General features: G+C 49.1%; 1 protein-coding gene and 1 pseudogene across 1 annotated transcript in view; one reads left to right on the forward strand and one right to left on the reverse strand.

Moving 5' to 3' along the window:
- The window catches only part of CORO7 (coronin 7), a 63,690-nt gene that overhangs the window by 30,503 nt on the left and 15,161 nt on the right, over positions 1-18,026 (reverse strand). The window contains exons 7-8 of the mRNA XM_053554314.1: positions 5,964-6,014; positions 472-558 (exon numbers count right to left, since the gene is read on the reverse strand). Coding sequence (XP_053410289.1) covers positions 472-558; positions 5,964-6,014 — 138 coding nt within the window. The remainder of the gene's footprint in view (positions 1-471; positions 559-5,963; positions 6,015-18,026) is intronic.
- Positions 8,883-17,716, forward strand: LOC128561088 (60S ribosomal protein L7a-like; annotated as a pseudogene).

Genomic DNA, 18,026 nt, shown 5'->3' on the forward strand with positions numbered 1-18,026 from the left:
AACTTTTTCTATTTTTAGTAGAGATGGGATCTCGCTCTTGCTCAGGCTGGTCTCAAACTCATGAAACTCAAGGGATCTGTTCCCCTTGGCCTCCCAGAGTGCTAGGATTACAGGTGTGAGCCACTGCACCTGGCCAGCTTTTCATATCTTGCCCCTTTAAGAAAACTTAAGTGACAAAGGACAAGGGGTGGTTCCCTCCATGGACTCTGGTCCCTGTGGGGCCACCAGGCCACCATGGTTCCCGGGTCAGGCTTAGCTCTTGCAAATGGAATCTGTCAGTTTTCAACAGACATTGGTCCCCTGGGGTTCTTAGACTCAGCTGTGCGGCCAAGCCGTATATGGACAGGCCTAGAGCTGGCCCTCAGAACCCCACCTCCCAGTGACCTCACCCCCGCCTCTTGGGGCAGGAATTTAAAACGCTGCTCAGGTCCCCATCTGGCTATGCCCTGCTCACCCAGAAGGATCCCCTACCTGGTTGAATCCAGTGGACACAAGATGGTCTTGGGTGTCCATCCATGCCAGCCGGCTATCCCTGCTGTTCTCATGGGCCCATGTGCTCTGCAGGAGACAAGACATGGAGCTAAGCCACCAGGGGCCCTTGATGGGGGACAAGGGCCTCTGGGATGGGCCTGAGGGGGGAAGTTCTTCTGCCCACCAGCACCTTCCTTTTGGTTTACATCGGGCCCTTCCCCACCATTGCTTCTGTAGGTGCCCAGAGGAAGCTCTCAGCTTAGCGTCCCCATGTGAGTGACCCTGGGGGCCCCCACTCCCTCTTGTACAGCTCACATTGCCGGTGCCACTTACTCCTAAGGCTGTCACTGTGCAGAAAGACAAGCCTGGTGCACAAATCCAGGAATTGTGATGATTACTACTGCCTCCCGAGCAAGAAGCAGGGCTGGGGGCCAACCTCGGGAACATCCCAGCAAGGGCAGAGAAGTGCCCAGTGGCCCTCCCACGGTGCTGGAGCTGCCAGCAGGAAGACTCCCAACCCCAGGGAGGAGATAGAAGTTCACACAGTAGGCGGGGCCCTGGCAGGGGGGAGTTGAGGGGGCTAGAGGAAATGTACACAGCTCCCTCCTGGCCACCCCAGCCCCTGGAGCCTAAAATGGAGGACCCTGTTACCAAAAATAGCTCACCCCAAACCGTGGCCAGCTTCCTTCAAGCTTCCCACGATCTCCTTGGGAATGAATAAGGGCGGGAAGTAGCCCTGGAGGAGCTGGCCCAGGGTCCCCTCCCCAGCCTGCACAAGCCGACCCCAGCGTGGGAGACCATAGGAAACAGCTCTGTGTTGTGTCCTTCAAGGGGCTTTTCTCATTGCTCCTTCCCAGCAGGCCACAGCCAGCACAGGAAGTCGGGGTTAGAGCCTGAGAACTAGGGCCCCACACCACTCTCTCCACGTTAAGAGGGGCCGCGGGGGTCATAAAACAAGAGCCAGGCCACTGGCCAGACCTGTCCCCAACAACCCCAGAAGTAGGTCAGAAGTGTTATTCAGGTTCTCATCCTCCTGTTAGTGTGCAAATATTCCTTGTGTAATCAGCAAATCAGATGGCTCCCAACTTGTCTATAGATCATTCATTCATTCAACAAACATGCAAGGCCTCCCATGGGGCCAGGAGCTGTGCTAGGAGCTGGCAGTGGGCCAGACAGTTCTCAGATGGAGAATCAGGTAGTGGGGGGAAGCATTGCAGCTCCTTCATTTGGTCTCTACTAATTCATACATTTGAGCCAAACACTATGCTAGGCACTGGGGACATTGGGACAAAACATAAAAGGTTCCCAAGCCCATGGAATATGCATGTCAGGGAGGCAGATGTGGGCCAAAGGGCAGTAACTGTGACATAAGGCATTACTATAAGCACCATGAAGGAGCAGTGTGGAGGTTACTGCAGTAAGCCTTGGAGTCAGACTAAGTGAAAGCCCAGCCACGCATGGCCAGTCCCAGAATGAACCCTTAAGTCTGTGCCTCACCTCGCTTGTCTGTGAAAAGCACCATAACAGTACCTATTTTTGAGGATTGCAGCAAGGAGTGTTAACACCCACAATGTGCTCAGGATTGTGTCTGGCACACATCCAACATGCATTTCCATGGGATGATAATGGTACAATAAGCATATAAGCAAGGGAAGTCAATGTCTGGTGACATTCAAGCTGTCATAAGAGTCAGTAGGTGGGAACCAGGTAGGGGAATAGTCAGGAACTGGCAACAAAGGCCAGGGCAACCGGTAGGTGGCCATTAGGGAGGCAGAGGCAGGCCAGGCCTGTGGGGGACCTGGGCTGCAACTGAGCATTTTTCATCCAGGGGCACAGCCTCGGAGTAGAAGATCTCCTGTCCCATCTCCTACCTTACTTTTTCACACACAGAGATCTAATGTACTCAGCCCTGCTATGAAACTAATTTATGGCTTTCACATGAAAGGTATAACCCAGTTATAATCTAAGAATGGGGGAAGGGAAAAGGGAGGGAAAGGAGGGGGGAAGTAAGCGCAGGGAGGGTGATTGGTGGGTAAGCTGTGGTACATCTTACAAGGGTACATGTGAAACTTAGTAAATGTAGAATGTAAATGTTTTAACACAATAATTAAGAAAATGCCAGAAAGGCTATGTTAACCAGTGTGATGAAAATGTGTCAAACGGTCTATAAAACCAGTGTATGGTGCCCCATGATCGCATTAATGTACACAGGTATGATTTAATAATAATAAAAAAAAGTTGGCAAAAAAAAAAAAAAAAAAAAACAGAGAGATCCAAGGCCTAGAGAGAGGAAGCCATTGGTCCAAAGTGGCCCAGCAACACAGCTGTGGGCCACTGAACCTCGCACCTCCTGTGAGCTGGGCCCACCACTATCTCCTCAACCTGCACCTGAGACTCAGAGCAATAACAGATTTGCACAAAGTTGCGACCAGAAGGCAGCAGAGACAGGACCAGGAGAAGCCCAGGACAACAGTTGCCCTCTGGACACCTTCTGGTTTCCAGCAAACATCCCTAGACAAGCTGACACTGCAGATAGAGCCAGGCATATGGGCTGGCAAGTCTTGCTCTCCCAAGAAGTCAGCCCAGCCTGAGCTCTGAGGCCAGCAGGAGAGGCATTGGGAAACCAGAGATCAGGTAAGAGCTCAGGCTGCTTCTCCCCACACCCTGCTACGGGTGCAGCCAACTCGGTTTGCCCAGGGACCACAGGAAGCCCCCAGCTGGCGTGGGGATCAGTGGCCAACCTTCTACTTTTCTTTATCCCCTCCATCACCAGAATGATTTTCAGTATCAAAAATGAAGAGTTTGCTGACCTCAAGCAAGCCTCAAGGATGCCCCCCATTCTCATTTTCCTGAGCTGGCAGGAGGTGAGGATGCTACAGCAGGGAACTAGGCATCCTGCTGCCCTGGAGCTCAGCCCTGGCACTGGAGGCCCTATGGGAAGGTACTGGGGCCTAGGCCTGGGGTTTCCGTCTTGGAGGCAAAGTAGACCACAGAACTACCAGCCCTGCAGGCAGCAGGGCATCCTGCTCACAGAGAAGCCTCAAGAGGGCTTCACTGTCCCCCAGTCTCCTGACCAAAGTCCCGCCATACCTGGACCTGTGAAGAGAAGGGGAAGGGCTGTGGCCAGCCAGGGCCAGCCAGCAAAAGGGGCACAGGAGGGGAGGCGCATACCCAGCATTCCAGCTGGGGCAGCCAAGCCCCCCTTCGTTCCCATGGTGATGCTTCCTGAATAGAGCAGAGCGCTTGTGCCTGGGTGCTGAGTCCTAGGGTCAGGACATGTTCCAGGGGTAAAACCCTGCCACCCTCTCCTCCCCTCCTGGGGGCTCACTGTTGGATGGGAGTCTCCCCCAGCCCCTCCTGCTACCTGGGGCTGGGCACAAGCCCACCTGCCATGCCACAGTGCCATTTGCAGAGCAACCCCTGGGTTTTGGGGCTGTTTCCCTGGGGGAGCAATAGCTCCAGGGCTCAGGGCCTCACCCAGCCCCTCTCCCCACCCCTCCCACCTCCTCCCACCCCTCCACCCTTGGGAAGGGGCAGTAGCAGGGCCAGTGGCCATATGATCAGACAGATGGAGCCTGATGCTGACATTTTGTGGCGGGACCCTGGAGCAGCTCCAGAACCTCTGTCCTGACCCTCGCATCCTCACCTAGAAGGAAGTCCTACATGCCAAGTACCAGGGACATAACAAATAATCACCTGCAATCGAAAAACAAAATAGGGGTGGGATGGAGGGAACTACCAGGGTGCCTTGCTCCAAGCTCAGATTACAAGGCAGGGCCCAAAGAAGACAGTGAAGGGAGGACTGGCCCTTATTGCTTAGCCTCCAGGCTCTGGGGACAATAGTGGGCCCAGGTGAGTGAGACTCAGAGGGACAGAGGTTGGGGGCAAACTACACTCCCTCTTTGGCCCTTCAGCCACACTCCCATAGGCAGGAAGGAGGTGTTCCTGAAATGGCGCCCCCAGAACGCCTCTCCCCCTAGCTGGCCCCTCAGCTCACACCGGCCCTGGTCGCCAGCAGCGGTTTTCCTAATAGAAGCCAGGTGTGGGCCAGATGCCCCGGGAGGAAGTGGGGGCAGGGCGGTGTGGAGGGCGGCATCCCAGCCCTCTGCCCCTACAAGCCAGCACCCTAGCATCTGGGAGAGGGGTGGGAGCTGCCCACGCCCTTCCCAGGTCTCCTTGCCCTGCAGCCCGCCCTCCCACCCGCTCCCACCCACTTCCCCAGCCCCCACCCGGGGCTCCCTCCAGAACCAGACCCTCTCCCTCTGTCTTCCAGGAACTGGGAGCCCTTTGGACCGCAGCCACTCCATCTCCACCTCAGCATCAGTCACCACCCCCAACCCTGCTCTGGAAGAGGAGGAGAAAGAAGGCTGGAATGAGACAGCAGAGGAGGGAGAAGAGAAGAGGAAGGAAATGGGGTGGGCATGCTGGCTGAGTGTGATGCCCAGGTGGGGGCAACATCAGAGGTCCTCAGTAGGGCCCTGGAACTCTGCAGGGAGAGCAGCCTGGGAAAGGGGAGGGCAGGCCCCTACTTCTCCTTCAAGCCAAGCCTGGGCAAATGCTGCCATGCACATGGCTCCCAATCCCTCCTAAGACTCAAACAGCCACCAGGCACCAGCTCTAAGTCCCCTGGAAAGAAAATGTCAGCCAGCCTCCCCAGGAAACATGGCCCGGGTGTGGCCAAACCCTCTACCCATCTCACTTCACTTTTGAGTAAATCCAGTCATCTCACTTCCTGCTTAAAACTCTTCCCACAGCCGAGGTGACAGGCCCTCTACTGCAAGCTCCTGGGATAAGCTCAGCCCACCTCAGGCTACCTTTGCAGCACCTTTGACATTACCCAAGGCCACAGGTCCAAGGCCAATTGCTCCAAAGCCAATTGCTGAACCAGCCCAGCAATAGAAGGCACCAGCCATTCTCCTGAGACCTGCCTAGTACCCAGCTCCTGCCTAGAGGTCTCGAGGTCCCCATGACTGAGGCACACATCCAGACCTCAGCTTCCCTTCTGGGGACTCAACTGGCCCAGTGCAATCCTTTTATAGACACAAACCAAAAATGCTCAGGTCCTGGGCCCCACTCACAGACTCAGAGCCCACCTAGTGTCAGACAGCAGGGGCACAGCAGAGTGCAGAGGGTAAGGTTTGTTTTTGTTTGTTTGTTTGTTTGTTTGTTTTAGCTCCCCTGACCTTATCTGGGAGTGGGAGGGAGAGGGACAAAGGATGGGAGGGGGGGAAGGGCAGGTGGGGGGGAATGTCTCAGAGGAAGAGAAGAATCTCAAGTTACCTGCTAGAAAATCCCTGGGGTGGCCTGGCTGTGCCCCACCCTGTAATCAAAGCCAGGGCCAGACAGCTTCCCAGAAAGAGCTTATAGCAGCAACAGCCCACCTCCACCTTCCAGGGGACCCCTGAGCCTGCCCCAACCTGCACCTGCCAGAACTGCTGGGCCCACAGCCTGAGCACAGGATTCAACCCACCCTGGCTGCCAGTAAAACTCACCTGAGAGGCCTGGGGCTTTTCTCTGGGGTCAAAGATCCGCAGCTGCTTGTCCTGGAAAAGCAGAGAACAGGAAATGAGTGTACAATTAGGAGGTAGGGGGCGCCTGGGGCCAGCCTGTCTCCCCACCCCTGGCTCCCATGTACACAGATGTACACAGGGCTGGCTGGCATCACACACCAAGGGAACCCCCAGTCTGGTTCTGCCTTTTTACCAAAGCGGGCAACCCCCCTACCTGCCAGCTACCCAGAACAGTAAACGAAGTGACAAGAATTCACCTTTGTAAGCACCCACCGCATACCAGGCATGCTGGACACATAGCACAATGTGTCTTGGTCTTTCCAGCTACCTTATGGAGCGGGGCTGTTACCATGACCCCTTCATGGAGCAATAAACGGAGGTCCCAAACCAAATCCTAGGATAAGCTGCTTCCGGTGTGTTTAGCCCTATGGTAGGCTCATTTGATGGCATCATTTCTGCACTTAAAGAATTTAGCATTTAGCCAGGAAGAAAAGCCTACACATCACAACCACCCATTCAGCACAGTTACTGATTCAATTACTCCAAGATAAGCATGGAAACAGATAAGACTATTAGACTAAAATATCTATACCTCGTATACAGCCTTATTTCTGTGGAATAATCTGTGTGTGTGTGTGTCCATGTGTGCATATGTGTTTGCATACACAAAGAATCTGTGTTCATTGACTATTTACAGGCTCACCCATAATAAATTGTTCAACACAAAAAGGCAGCTGTAGAATAACATGGCATGGTGTGGTTCTACTGTAGTTCAAATGAACAACACAGTCTCTATTTGTGGGGACCATGATCCTGCATCTTTTGTTTACTTTTTTTTATTGATACACAAAAGTTGTACAGCTTGTACATTCCACAAGTTTGCTGAGCAGGAGAAAGGTCTTGAACAACACAGGCCACAGTCTTTTTTTTTTGCAGTTTTTGGCCGGGGCTGCGTTTGAACCCACCACCTCCAATATATGGGGCTGGTGCCCTACTCCTTTGAGCCACAGGTGCTGCCCCAAGGCCACAGTCTTACTGCTGCAGGACCAAGGGTGGGGAAGGTGGGGGCTGATCAGTTTTCCACATCTTAGCATAGCTCTACTTCGTTTTGTTTTTTATTTTTCATATGTCTCCAATTGGATAAACGATCCACTTTATTTCCATCTACACAGATTCCTATTTTCTTTTCTTTTTTGGGGGGGAGGCGGGAGACAGTCTCACTTTGTCACCCTTGGTAGAGTGCCATGACATCATAGCTCACAGCGAACTCAAACTCCTGGGCTTAAGTGATCCTCTTGCCTCAGCCTCCCATGTAGCTGGGACTACAGGCACCTGCCACAATGCCTGGCTATTTTTAGAGATGGGGTCTCACTCTTGCTCAGGCTGGTCTCAAACTTGTGAGCTCAAGCAATCCACTCCCCTTGGCCTCCCAGAGTGCTAGGATTACAGGAATGAGCCACTCACCCGGCCCCACAGATTCCCATTTCATACTTTGAAAAAACAATAAATTGGAATTCAAAATTAAAAACATCATTTGTATCAGCACCAGAAAGCTGAAATAAAGATGTTCCTTGACTTATGATGGGGTTGTATACCAATAAACCCATCACAAATTGAAAATAACCTCAGTCAAAACTGCAGCCCAGAGAGTCACTATTCTAAAAGCTTGTGGTTGCCTACAGCTTTCATACCACTGTAAAGTAAAACAAATTGTAAATCAGGGACCTTTTGTACTTAATTACAAATCTAATAAAATATGTACAAGATTTAGCTACTTGGGAGGCTGAGGCAAGAGAATCATTTAAGCCCAAGACTTTGAGGTTGCTGTGAGCTGGGACACCGCAGCAATCTACCAAGGGCAACATAGTAAGACACTGTCTCAAAAAAAAAAAAAAAAAAAAGTACAAGATTTAAATGAGGAAACCCATAACATTCTGATGAAAAAAAATCAAAGATCTAAAGAAATGGACTGGGGCGGCGCCCATAGTTCAGTGGGTAGGGCACCGCCACATACACAGAGGATGGAGGGTTCGAACCCAGCCCGGGCCAGCTAAAATCAACAATGACAACTGCAACAAAAAAATAGCCAGGCATTGTGGCGGGTGCCTGTAGTCCCAACTACTTGGGAGACTGAGGCAAGAGAATCACTGGAGCCCGAGAGTTGAGGGTGACAAAGTGAGACTCCGTCTCAATAAAAAAATAAAAACAAAAATAAAAAAGACCTACACAGATGTGGTCAACTGATTTTTTAAAAAAGGAACAGAGGCAATAAACACAACAGAGAAAAGATAGTCTTTTCAGCAAATGATGTATAACAATTGAATATCCACATTGAGGGTGAAGAATCTATATACAGACCTTACCCCTTTAGCAAGAATTAAAATAGATCAGAGACCTAAATGTAAACAATACTATAAAACCTCTAGACAGTAACATAGACGAAAACTTTAGGTAAGCTTAGGTCTGCCAATGACATTTTAGATATACCACCAAAAGCACAATTCATTAAAGAAAAACTTGATAAAGTGGATTTCATTAAAACTGAAAACTTCTGTTTTGTGAAAGACACCATCGAGAGAATAAAAAGACAAGCCACAGAAGGAGGAAAAACTTTCTAAGACATATCTGATGAAAGATTTATATCCAAAATATACAAAAAACACTCAATAATAAGAAAACAACTACATTTAAAAATGGGGAAAAGACGGGTGGTGCCTGTGGCTCAAGGAGTAGGGTGCCAGTCCCATATGCTGGAGGTGGTGGGTTCAAACCCAGCCCTGGCCAAAAACCACAAAAAAAAAAAAAAAAAAAAAAAATGGGGAAAAGACCTGAACAGATACTTCAACAAAAAAGATACCCAAATGAAAAATGAATGTGTACCTTTCTGCTCCAGAGGCCAAGATGCCAAAAAGAGAGAAAGCCTAGAGGAAGAAGGTGGACTTGGCCCCTGCCATCATGAAAAAGTGGGAGGCCAAGAAGGATGAATCTCCTGTTTGAGAAAGGCCGAAGAACTCTGGCATTGGACAGGACACGCAGCCCAAAAGGGACCTTACCCACTTTGTCAAATGGCCCCGCTACATCTGGCTGCAACGGAGAAGAGCCATCCTCTACAAAGCAGCTGAAAGTGCCTCTTTTTCTTTTTTCTTTTTTGCAGTTTTTGGCTGGGGCTGGGTTTGAACCTGCCACCTCCAGCATATGGGGTCGGCGCCCTACTCCTTTGAGCCACATGCAGCACCCGAAAGTGCCTCTTTTGATTAAGCAGTTCACCCAGGCTATGGACAGCCAAACAGCTACTCAGCTGCTGAAGCTGGCCTACCAGAGACAAAACCAGAGAAGCAGCAGCAACTGCTGGCCCAGGCTGAGAAGGAAGCTGCCAGCAAAAGGAATGACCCCACTAAGAGACCACCTGTCCTTCGAGCAAAGGTTAACACTGTCACAAACTTGATGGAGAACTTTTTTTTTTTTTTGAGACAGAGTCTCACTTTGTTGGGCGGCGCCTGTGGCTCAGAGTCTCACTTTGTCACCCTCAGTAGAGTACCATGGCATCATAGCTCACAGCAACCTCTAACTCTTGGGCTCAAGTGATTCGCTTGCCTCAGTCTCCCAAGTAGCTGGGACTACAGGTGCCTGCCACAAAGCCCAGCTATTTTTAGAGACAAGGTCTCGCTCTGGCTCAGGCTGGTCTTGAACCTGTAAGCTCAGGCAATCCACCCAGCTGGGCCTCCCAGAGTGCTGGGATTATAGGTGTGAGCCACTGTGCCTGGCCCTGGCAAAGAACTTCTTAAGAAGCCTCAGCTGGTGGTAACTACACACAACATGGCTCCCATTGAGGTGGCTGTGGTCCTACCTGCCTGCATAGAAGGAGGAGACTGCATTAGCAAGGGGAAGGCCAGGCTGGAACATCTAGTCCACACAGGAAGACCTGCACCACTGTTGCCTTCACATAGGCTAACTCAGAAGACAAAGGAGCTCTGGCTAAGCTGGCGGGAGCTTTGAGGACCAAATACAACACATACAATGAGATCCATTGTCACTGGGGAGGTAGTGTCCTGGGTCCTAAATCTGTGGCTCCCAGTGCCAAGTTGGAAGAGGCAAAGGCTAAAATAGCCACTTGGCTCAGCGCCTGTAGCTTAATAGCTAGGGCGCCGGCCACATACACTGGGGATGGCAGGTTTGAACCCGGCCAGGCCTGCCAAACAAGGATGACTACAACAACAACAAAAAAAAAGTAGCCAGGCATTCTGGCGGGCGCCTGTAGTCCCAGCTACTTGGGAGGCTCAGGCAAGAGAATCGCTTAAGCCCAGGAGTTGGAGGTTGCTGTGAGCTATGATGCCACAGCACTCTACCCAGGGTGACATAGTGAGACTCTGTCTAAAAAAAAAGAACTTGCCACTAAACTGGGCTAACTGTACACTGTTGAGTTTTCTGTACATAATAAAAATTATCCTTCAAAAAAAAAAATGAACATGTAAAAAGACACTCAACAATTCAGGGGTATGCAACCGGTAGCCTATAGGCTGGATGCTGATTTTTTGAGGACTTTTTTCCCTAATTTCTTTTTTTTTTTTTTTTTTTTTTTGTAGAGACAGAGTCTCACTTTATGGCCCTAGGTAGAGTGCCATGGCATCACACAGCTCACAGCAACCTCCAACTCCTGGGCTTGGGACTACAGGCGCCCGCCACAACACCCGGCTATTTTTTGGTTTGCAGTTCAGCCAGGGCCGGGTTTGAACCCTCCACCCTCAGTATATGGGGCTGGCGCCTTACCAACTGAGACACAGGCACCGCCCCCTAATTTCTTGATATCTGTGGTATCAGATATTATGAAAAGTATACACAGACTTTTTTATTGCTAATCAGTTTTCCTTAGGGTTTGTGTATTTACTGTGTGGCCCACGACAATTATTCTTCTAACACCTGTCAGAAATGAGAAAAGGTTTGACAGCCCTGCTCAGCATCATATGTCATTAGGGAACTATAAATTAAAACAAAATTTTACCATCCATCTGCTATTGTAGAATGACTGACATCCAAAAAATTGACAATACCAAATGCTGACAAGGCTGTGGAGCAACCAGAACTCTTATTTATGGCTGATGGAAATGAAAAATAGTATAGCCATTTTGGAGGACAGTTGGCTGGTATTTTCTCACTTTTTTTTTTTTTTTGAGACAGGGTCTCACCTTGTTGCCTAGGTCCAGGCTAGGGTGCAGTAATAGAACACCTGCGCTTACAGCCAGGTGTAGTAGTGAGTGCCCATAGTTCCAGCTACTCAGGAGGCTGAGGCAAGAGGATCACTTGAGCCTAAAAGTCTGAGGTTGCTGTGAGCTATGATGCCACAGCACTCTACCCACAGTGACAGAGTAAGACTCTTGTCTCAAAAAAAAAAAAAAAAGAACTCCTGGGCTTAAGGGATCCTCTTGTCTCAATCTCCTGAGTAGCTGGGAATACAGGTGCTTGCCACCACACCGGGGTGTTTTTTTTTTTTCTTTGAGACAAAGTCTCACTTTGTCACCCTTGGTAGAGTGCCACAGCATCACAGCAACCTCTAACTCCTGGGCTCAAGCAATTCTCTTGCCTCAGCCTCCCAAGTAGCTGGGACTACTAGAGCCGGCCACAAAGCCCGTCTATTTTTAGAAACAAGGTCTAGCTCAGGCTGGTCTCAAACCTGTGAGCTCAGGCAATCCACCCACCTCAGCCTCTTAGAGTGCTATGATTATAGGCCATGAGCCAGCACACCCAGCCCACCTGACTGTTTATTAAAAATTTTTGGAGAGATGGAGTTTTCATATTGATATATTGTCCACGCTGGTTTGAAATTCCCAGCCTCAGGCAATCCTCCCAGCCTCCCAAAGTGCTGGGATTAGGGATGTAAGCCATCGTGCCTGGCCAAGTTGGTACTTCCTTGCAAAGCTAAATATACTCTTATGATATCAGCAATTGTGATGCTCAGTGTATTTACCTAAAGGAATTAGAAACTATGTCAACATAAATGTTTTTTCCTTTTTTTTTTTTTTTTGCAGTTTTTGGCCAGGGCTGGGCTTGAACCTGCCACCTCCGGCACATGGGGCCAGCGCCCCACTCCTTTGAGCCACAGGCACTGCCCCTTTTTTTTTTTTTGAGACAGAGTCTCACTATGTCGCCTTCAGTAGAGTGCTATGGCGTCACAGCTCACAGCAACCTCAAACTCTTGAGCTTACGTGATTCTCTTGCCTCAGCCTCTCAAGTAGCTGGGATCACAGGTATCCACCACAACACCCAACTATTTTTTGTTGCAGTTGTCATTGTTGTTTTAGCTGGCCCAGGACGGATTCAAACCTGCCAGCCTCGATGTATGTGGCTGGCACCATAACCATTGTGCTATGGTTATGAGCCAACATAAATGTTTACAGTAGTTTTATCCCATAATTACAAAACTAGAAGTAACTAAAATGTCCCTCAATAGGTGAATGGATAAATAAAGTGCAGTACATTATTCAGTGACAAAAGAAAAAATTAGACCCCAAATCATAAAACTCCTATAAGAAAATATAGGGGAAAAGCATTATGACACTGGATTTCACAATGATTTCTTGTATGTGACACTAGTGGCATAGGCAGCAAAACCAAAAATAGATCAATGGAACTACATCAAACTCAAAAAACTTTTCTTCATCAAAAGACACAGAGCTGGCTTGGCACCTGTAGCGCAGTGGTTACGGCGCTGGCCACATACACCCAGGCTAGCGGTTTGAACCCAACGCAGACCAGCTAAACAACAATGACAACTGCAACAAAAAAATAGCCAGGTGTTGTGGCGTGCGCCTGTAGTCCCAGCTACTCGAGAGGCTGAGGCAAGAGAACTGCATAAGCCCTAGAGTTTGAGGTTACTATGAGCTGTGACACCTTGGCACTCTACCAAGAGCAACATAGTGAGGCTCTGTCTCAAAAAAAAAAAAAAAAGGCGGCGCAAAAACTGCTGGGGAAAAAAAAAAAAAGGAAAGGAAAGAAGTGGGGAAAAAGAGACAGAGCCTGTCTCCGTGGCTCACACCTGTAATCCTAGCACTCTGGGAGGCTGAGGTGGATAGATTGCTCAAGCTCAGGAGTTTGGGACCAATCTGAGCAACAGAGAGACTCCGTCTCTACTAAAAATAGAACAACTAGGCTTGGTGCCCATAGCTCAATGAATAGGCCCAGCCCCGGCCTGCTAAACAACGACAACGCCAACCAAAAAAAAATTAGCTGGGCATTGTTGTGGGTGCCTGTAGTCCCAGCTACACAGGAGGCTGAGGTAAGAAAATCACTTAAGCCCAAGAGTTTGAGGTTGCTGTGAGCTGTGATGCTACAGCACTCTACCAAGGGTAACGTAGTGAGCCCCTGTCTCAAAAAAAAAAAAAAAAATAGAAGAACTAGCTGGCCATTGTAGCCGGAGCCTATAGTCCCAGCTACTTGGGAAGCTGAGGCAAGAGGAACACTTGAGCCCAGGAGTTTGAGGTTGCTATCACCTATGATGACACTAAGGCACTCTACCCAGGGCAACTCCCCCCAGCCCCTCCCCAATAAAAAGATACAGTTGGCTTGGCAGAGTAGCTCACACCTGCAATTCCAGCACTTTGGGAGGCCAAGGTGGAGAGACTGCTTGAGATCAGGAGTTTGAGACTAGCCTCAACAAGAGTGACCCTGTGTCTACAAAAAAATAGCCAGGTGTAGTAGCCCATATCTGTAGTCCTACTTACTTGGGAGGCTGATATATGAGGATAGTTTGAGCCCAGCAGTTCAAGGCTACAGTGAGCAATGATGACATTACTGCACTCTACCCTGGGCAAAATAGTGAGACAAAAAAAAAAAAAAAAAAAAGGATATAGCCAACAGATTGAAAGGAAAATGTACAGAATAGGAGAAAATATATGCAAATCATGTACTTGATAAAGAGTTAATAGTCAGAATATATAAAGAACTCCTATGACCCAACAACAGAAAAATCAAATAACTTGATTTTAAAAAGGAACAAACAGGCTCACTGCCCATAGCTCTGTGGTTAGGGCACCAGTCACATACACCGAGGCTAGCGGGTTCAAGCCCAGCCCAGGCCTCCTAAACAACAATGACAACTACAACAACAACAACAAAATAGCCAGGTGCTTTGGTGGGCACCTGTAGTCCCAGCTGTTTGGGAGGCTGAGGCAAGAGAATCACGTAAGCCCAAGAGTTTGGGGTTGTTGTGAGCTGTGATGCCAAGGCACTCTACTGAAGGCAACACAGTGAGACTCTTGTCTCAAAAAAAAGAAAAGGAGCAAAGGACACTGAATAGACATTTCTTCAAACAAAATACACAAATGGTCAGTAAGCACATCAGTGATGTTCAACTTCAATAATCAGAGAAATGCTAATCACAACCACAATGAAATATCACTTCATACCCATTAGGATGGCTACTATAAAACAACAACAAAGATAACAAGTGTTGGTGGGGGTATAGAGAAGTTAGAACCCTCCCTCGCATACTGTTAGTGGGATTGTAAAATGCTACAACCACTAAAGAAAACAGTACGACAATTTATCTTGTGATACAGCAACCCCACTTCTGGGTATATATCCAAAAGAATTAAAAGCAGGGTCATGAAGAGATATTTGCACACCCATGTACATGGCAACACTATTCACAATAGCCAAGAGGTAGAAACAGTCCACGGGTCTACAGACAAATAAATGAACAAAATGTGATATATGTGTGTGTAATACTATGTAGCCTTAAAAGAGAAGAAAAAAATCCTATCATATGCAATATATAACATGAATAAACCTTGAGGATTTACCATTTCATTACGCTAAGTGAAATAAGTTAGTCACAAAAGGATAAGCTATATGATTCCACTTACATGAAACATCTAAAGTAGTCAAATGGTAGATAAAGCAAGTAAAATGTTGATTACCAGGAGTTGGGAGTGGGGTAAAGGGAAACTGCTGTTTAATAGGTATAGAGTTTCAGTTCTGTGAGAAGAAAAAACTCTTGAGATTTGTTTTGCAACAATGTAAATACACTTAATACTATTGAATGGCACACTTAAAGATGGGAAATTTTATGATATGTGTTTTTTAACCACAATTTAAAAAACAGCTATCAGTCAACAAAAAGACACGAAGAAACCTTAAATATATGTATATTGCTGAGTGAAAGAAGCCAATGTGGAAAGGCTATATACTACCAGATTCCAACTATATGACATTCTGGAAAAGACAAATCTATAGGGCGGCACCTGTGGCTCAGTGAGCAGGGCGCCGGTCCCATATGCCGGAGGTGGCAGGTTCAAACCTAGCCCCGGCCAAAAACCAAAAAAAAAAAAAAAAAAAAAAAAAGACAAATCTATAGACAACAAAAAGTTTAGCGCTTACCAGAGCTTTGGGGAAGGAAGCACAGGGGATTGTTAGAACAGTGCCACTCTTCTGTGAGATACTGGAATGGTAGGTAATTACACGACATTAGGCATCTGTCAAAACCCACAGAATGTACAACATAGAGGGAACCCTGAAGTAAACGATAGGCCTTAGTGAATAATGATGTATCAACATTGGCTCATCAACTGTGAGGACTGTACCCCACCAATGTTAAGGATAGGAGAGAATGAGGAAGGAGGGACAGAGGGAGGTATATGGAAAATCTCTTTACTATTGCTCAAATTTTTCTGTAAACCAAAAAAAAATTGTTCTAGAAAAAAGCCTATTAATTAAAAACGTGGTTAAACATGGGCAGCACCTATGGCTCAAAGGAGTAGGGCGCTGGCCCCATATGCCAGAGGTGGCAGGTTCAAACCCAGCCCTGGCGAAAAACTGAAAAAAACAACAACAACAAAAAAAGTGCTTAAACAAAACAAAGGGGAAAACTATAGGAATTTCTGGTCTGTGCACAGCCCTGACCTGGGAGATAAAAAAACCAGTCCCTGGCCAGGTGCAGTGGCTTTTGCCTGTATCCCAGCACTGTGGGAGGCTGAGGAGGGAGAATTGCTTGAGCTCAGGAGTTCGAGACTTGCCTGAGCGACAGTGAGACCCCGACTCATGAAAAAAATGGAAAAACCTAGCCAGGCGCCTGTAATCTCAGGGGCTTCCGGAGGCTGAGGCAGCGGGGTGCCCGCAGCCCTAGTCTGAGGTTGCGGTGAGCTACCACGCCCACTGCACTCTGCCCAGGGGCATAAGGTGGGACCCTGTCTCAAAAAAAAAACAAAAAAACAAAACAGTCCCTGGGCTTGGCGCCCATAGCATAGTAGTTACTGCACCAGCCACATACACTGAGGCTGGCAGGTTTGAACCCAGCCCGGGCCAGCTAAACAACAATGACAACTGCAACAAAATATAGCCAGGCATTGTAGCAGGCACCTGTAGTCCCAGCTACTTGGGAGGCTGAGGCAAGAGAATTGCTTCTTAAGCCCGAGCATTTGAAGTTGCTGTGAGCTGTGACGCCATAGCACTCTACCAAGGGCGACATAGTAAGACTCTTTCAAATAAATAAATAAATAAAACAGTCCCTGCTACTCTGAGCTTGTGGCTAAGTGCTGGGCTCTGAAACCCAGGGGTGGTCACAGGAAATTCTGGGGAGGAATTCAAAGCTGAGCTGAACATCAAAGGCCAAGCAGAGCTTGTGCCAGGAAGGGAAAGGTATTCAAAGTAGGTGGAACAGCATTAGCAAAGGTGTGGGGACAGGAACTTACTGGTATGTGACATCAGGGGGAGGAGAGAGCCACATGAGGTGGGTAGCAGGAACAGAGGGGACATTGGGCAAGGTCACAGGTGGACAAAGCAAGAGGCCTGCCTGGAGAGCACCCCAAAAGTCAAGCCTCCCTGGCACACCTCAACAGGGCCCCGGGTTCTGTGCCACTGCTGGCAATGTGTCCCGGTGGTGTGCCAAGCAGGCACCAGGCACTGTCCTAGAATTAGCCCTTTAACACTATCCAGCTCTACAGCCTTGGGTTCAGCGGGCTGCTCAGAAACAGAGATCAGACAGGTGAGGACAGTGAGAGAAAGAGGGCAAGGATGGGGAGGACCAGAGAGAGGACAGAGAAGACAAGAGACAGATGACAGTGGCAAGGGGCAGAGAGAACTGGAGACCAAGGACACAGAGACAAGGCAGCAAGAGACAGGACATGGGAGAAACGGAGGTAGGAGAAAATCCCAAAGCGCTGTGACAGACACAGCCTGGGTTTCAGCGCCAGCTCTGCACTGAGGGCTCTCTCTTGGGCCCTGCAGCAGCACCCACTCCACCTCCCAGAGATTCCTGCTGGTTACAGGGTTCAGAACAGCGCAAGGAGCTGCCCGGAAGGGGCGCAGGGCTCACTCAGAGTGCAGAGCAGCTCCAGACCAGCCATCACGAGGCCCGCACGCCCTCTTGCGGCTGCCGTATTCTCCTTTCCTCCTGGCTGCGTCCTGGGAGGTGGGGCTGGGATGGAGCCCAGCCATGGCAGTGTAGCTTCCCCAACCGCACATATTGTCAGAGGAAGTGTGGCCCCCACACTCCACTACACAAACCCAGAGTCAGGCCACGACCACTGGGGTGGTCTGTGCACCAGCTACTTCTAATGCTCAGGACAAGCCCTCACCTCTGCACACCCAGGGGCATTTCCACCTGGTCCTAAGGGCAACCCCACACTGCAAGGGCCTCCTGTGTGATGTACACACATCCAGGATCCCCAGGTGCCCCCTCTATAGCAAAGCCAGGCGGCAGTGAATGCAAGACTGAGGTCACCATCGGTCCTGGCATGTGCTGACAGATGTGGGTAGCTTGGAAAGATGCCACCTCCCTACAGGTAGACACCGAGGCCTGGGAACCAGACCTAGGGGAGGAGGGAAAGTCACCACCACACCAAGCATCACTCTCACCACCCACTTAGAAAAAATGTGTTTCCCATCCCTGCAATTTTAAGCTCTGCATCTAGTGTAGCAAACAGAAGGAATTCCATGTGCTTCCACTCCTATTTCCTCCTTGCAAGAAACCAGCAGCCAAGAAAAGAAGTGGTCCTCCCAGCAGATCACAGGAATGCCATCACACAGATAGGTCCCTGGTGACCTACAGCCTTG

Source organism: Nycticebus coucang, chromosome 12 (assembly GCF_027406575.1).
Source record: "Nycticebus coucang isolate mNycCou1 chromosome 12, mNycCou1.pri, whole genome shotgun sequence".
NCBI classification, from domain to species: Eukaryota; Metazoa; Chordata; class Mammalia; order Primates; family Lorisidae; genus Nycticebus; species Nycticebus coucang.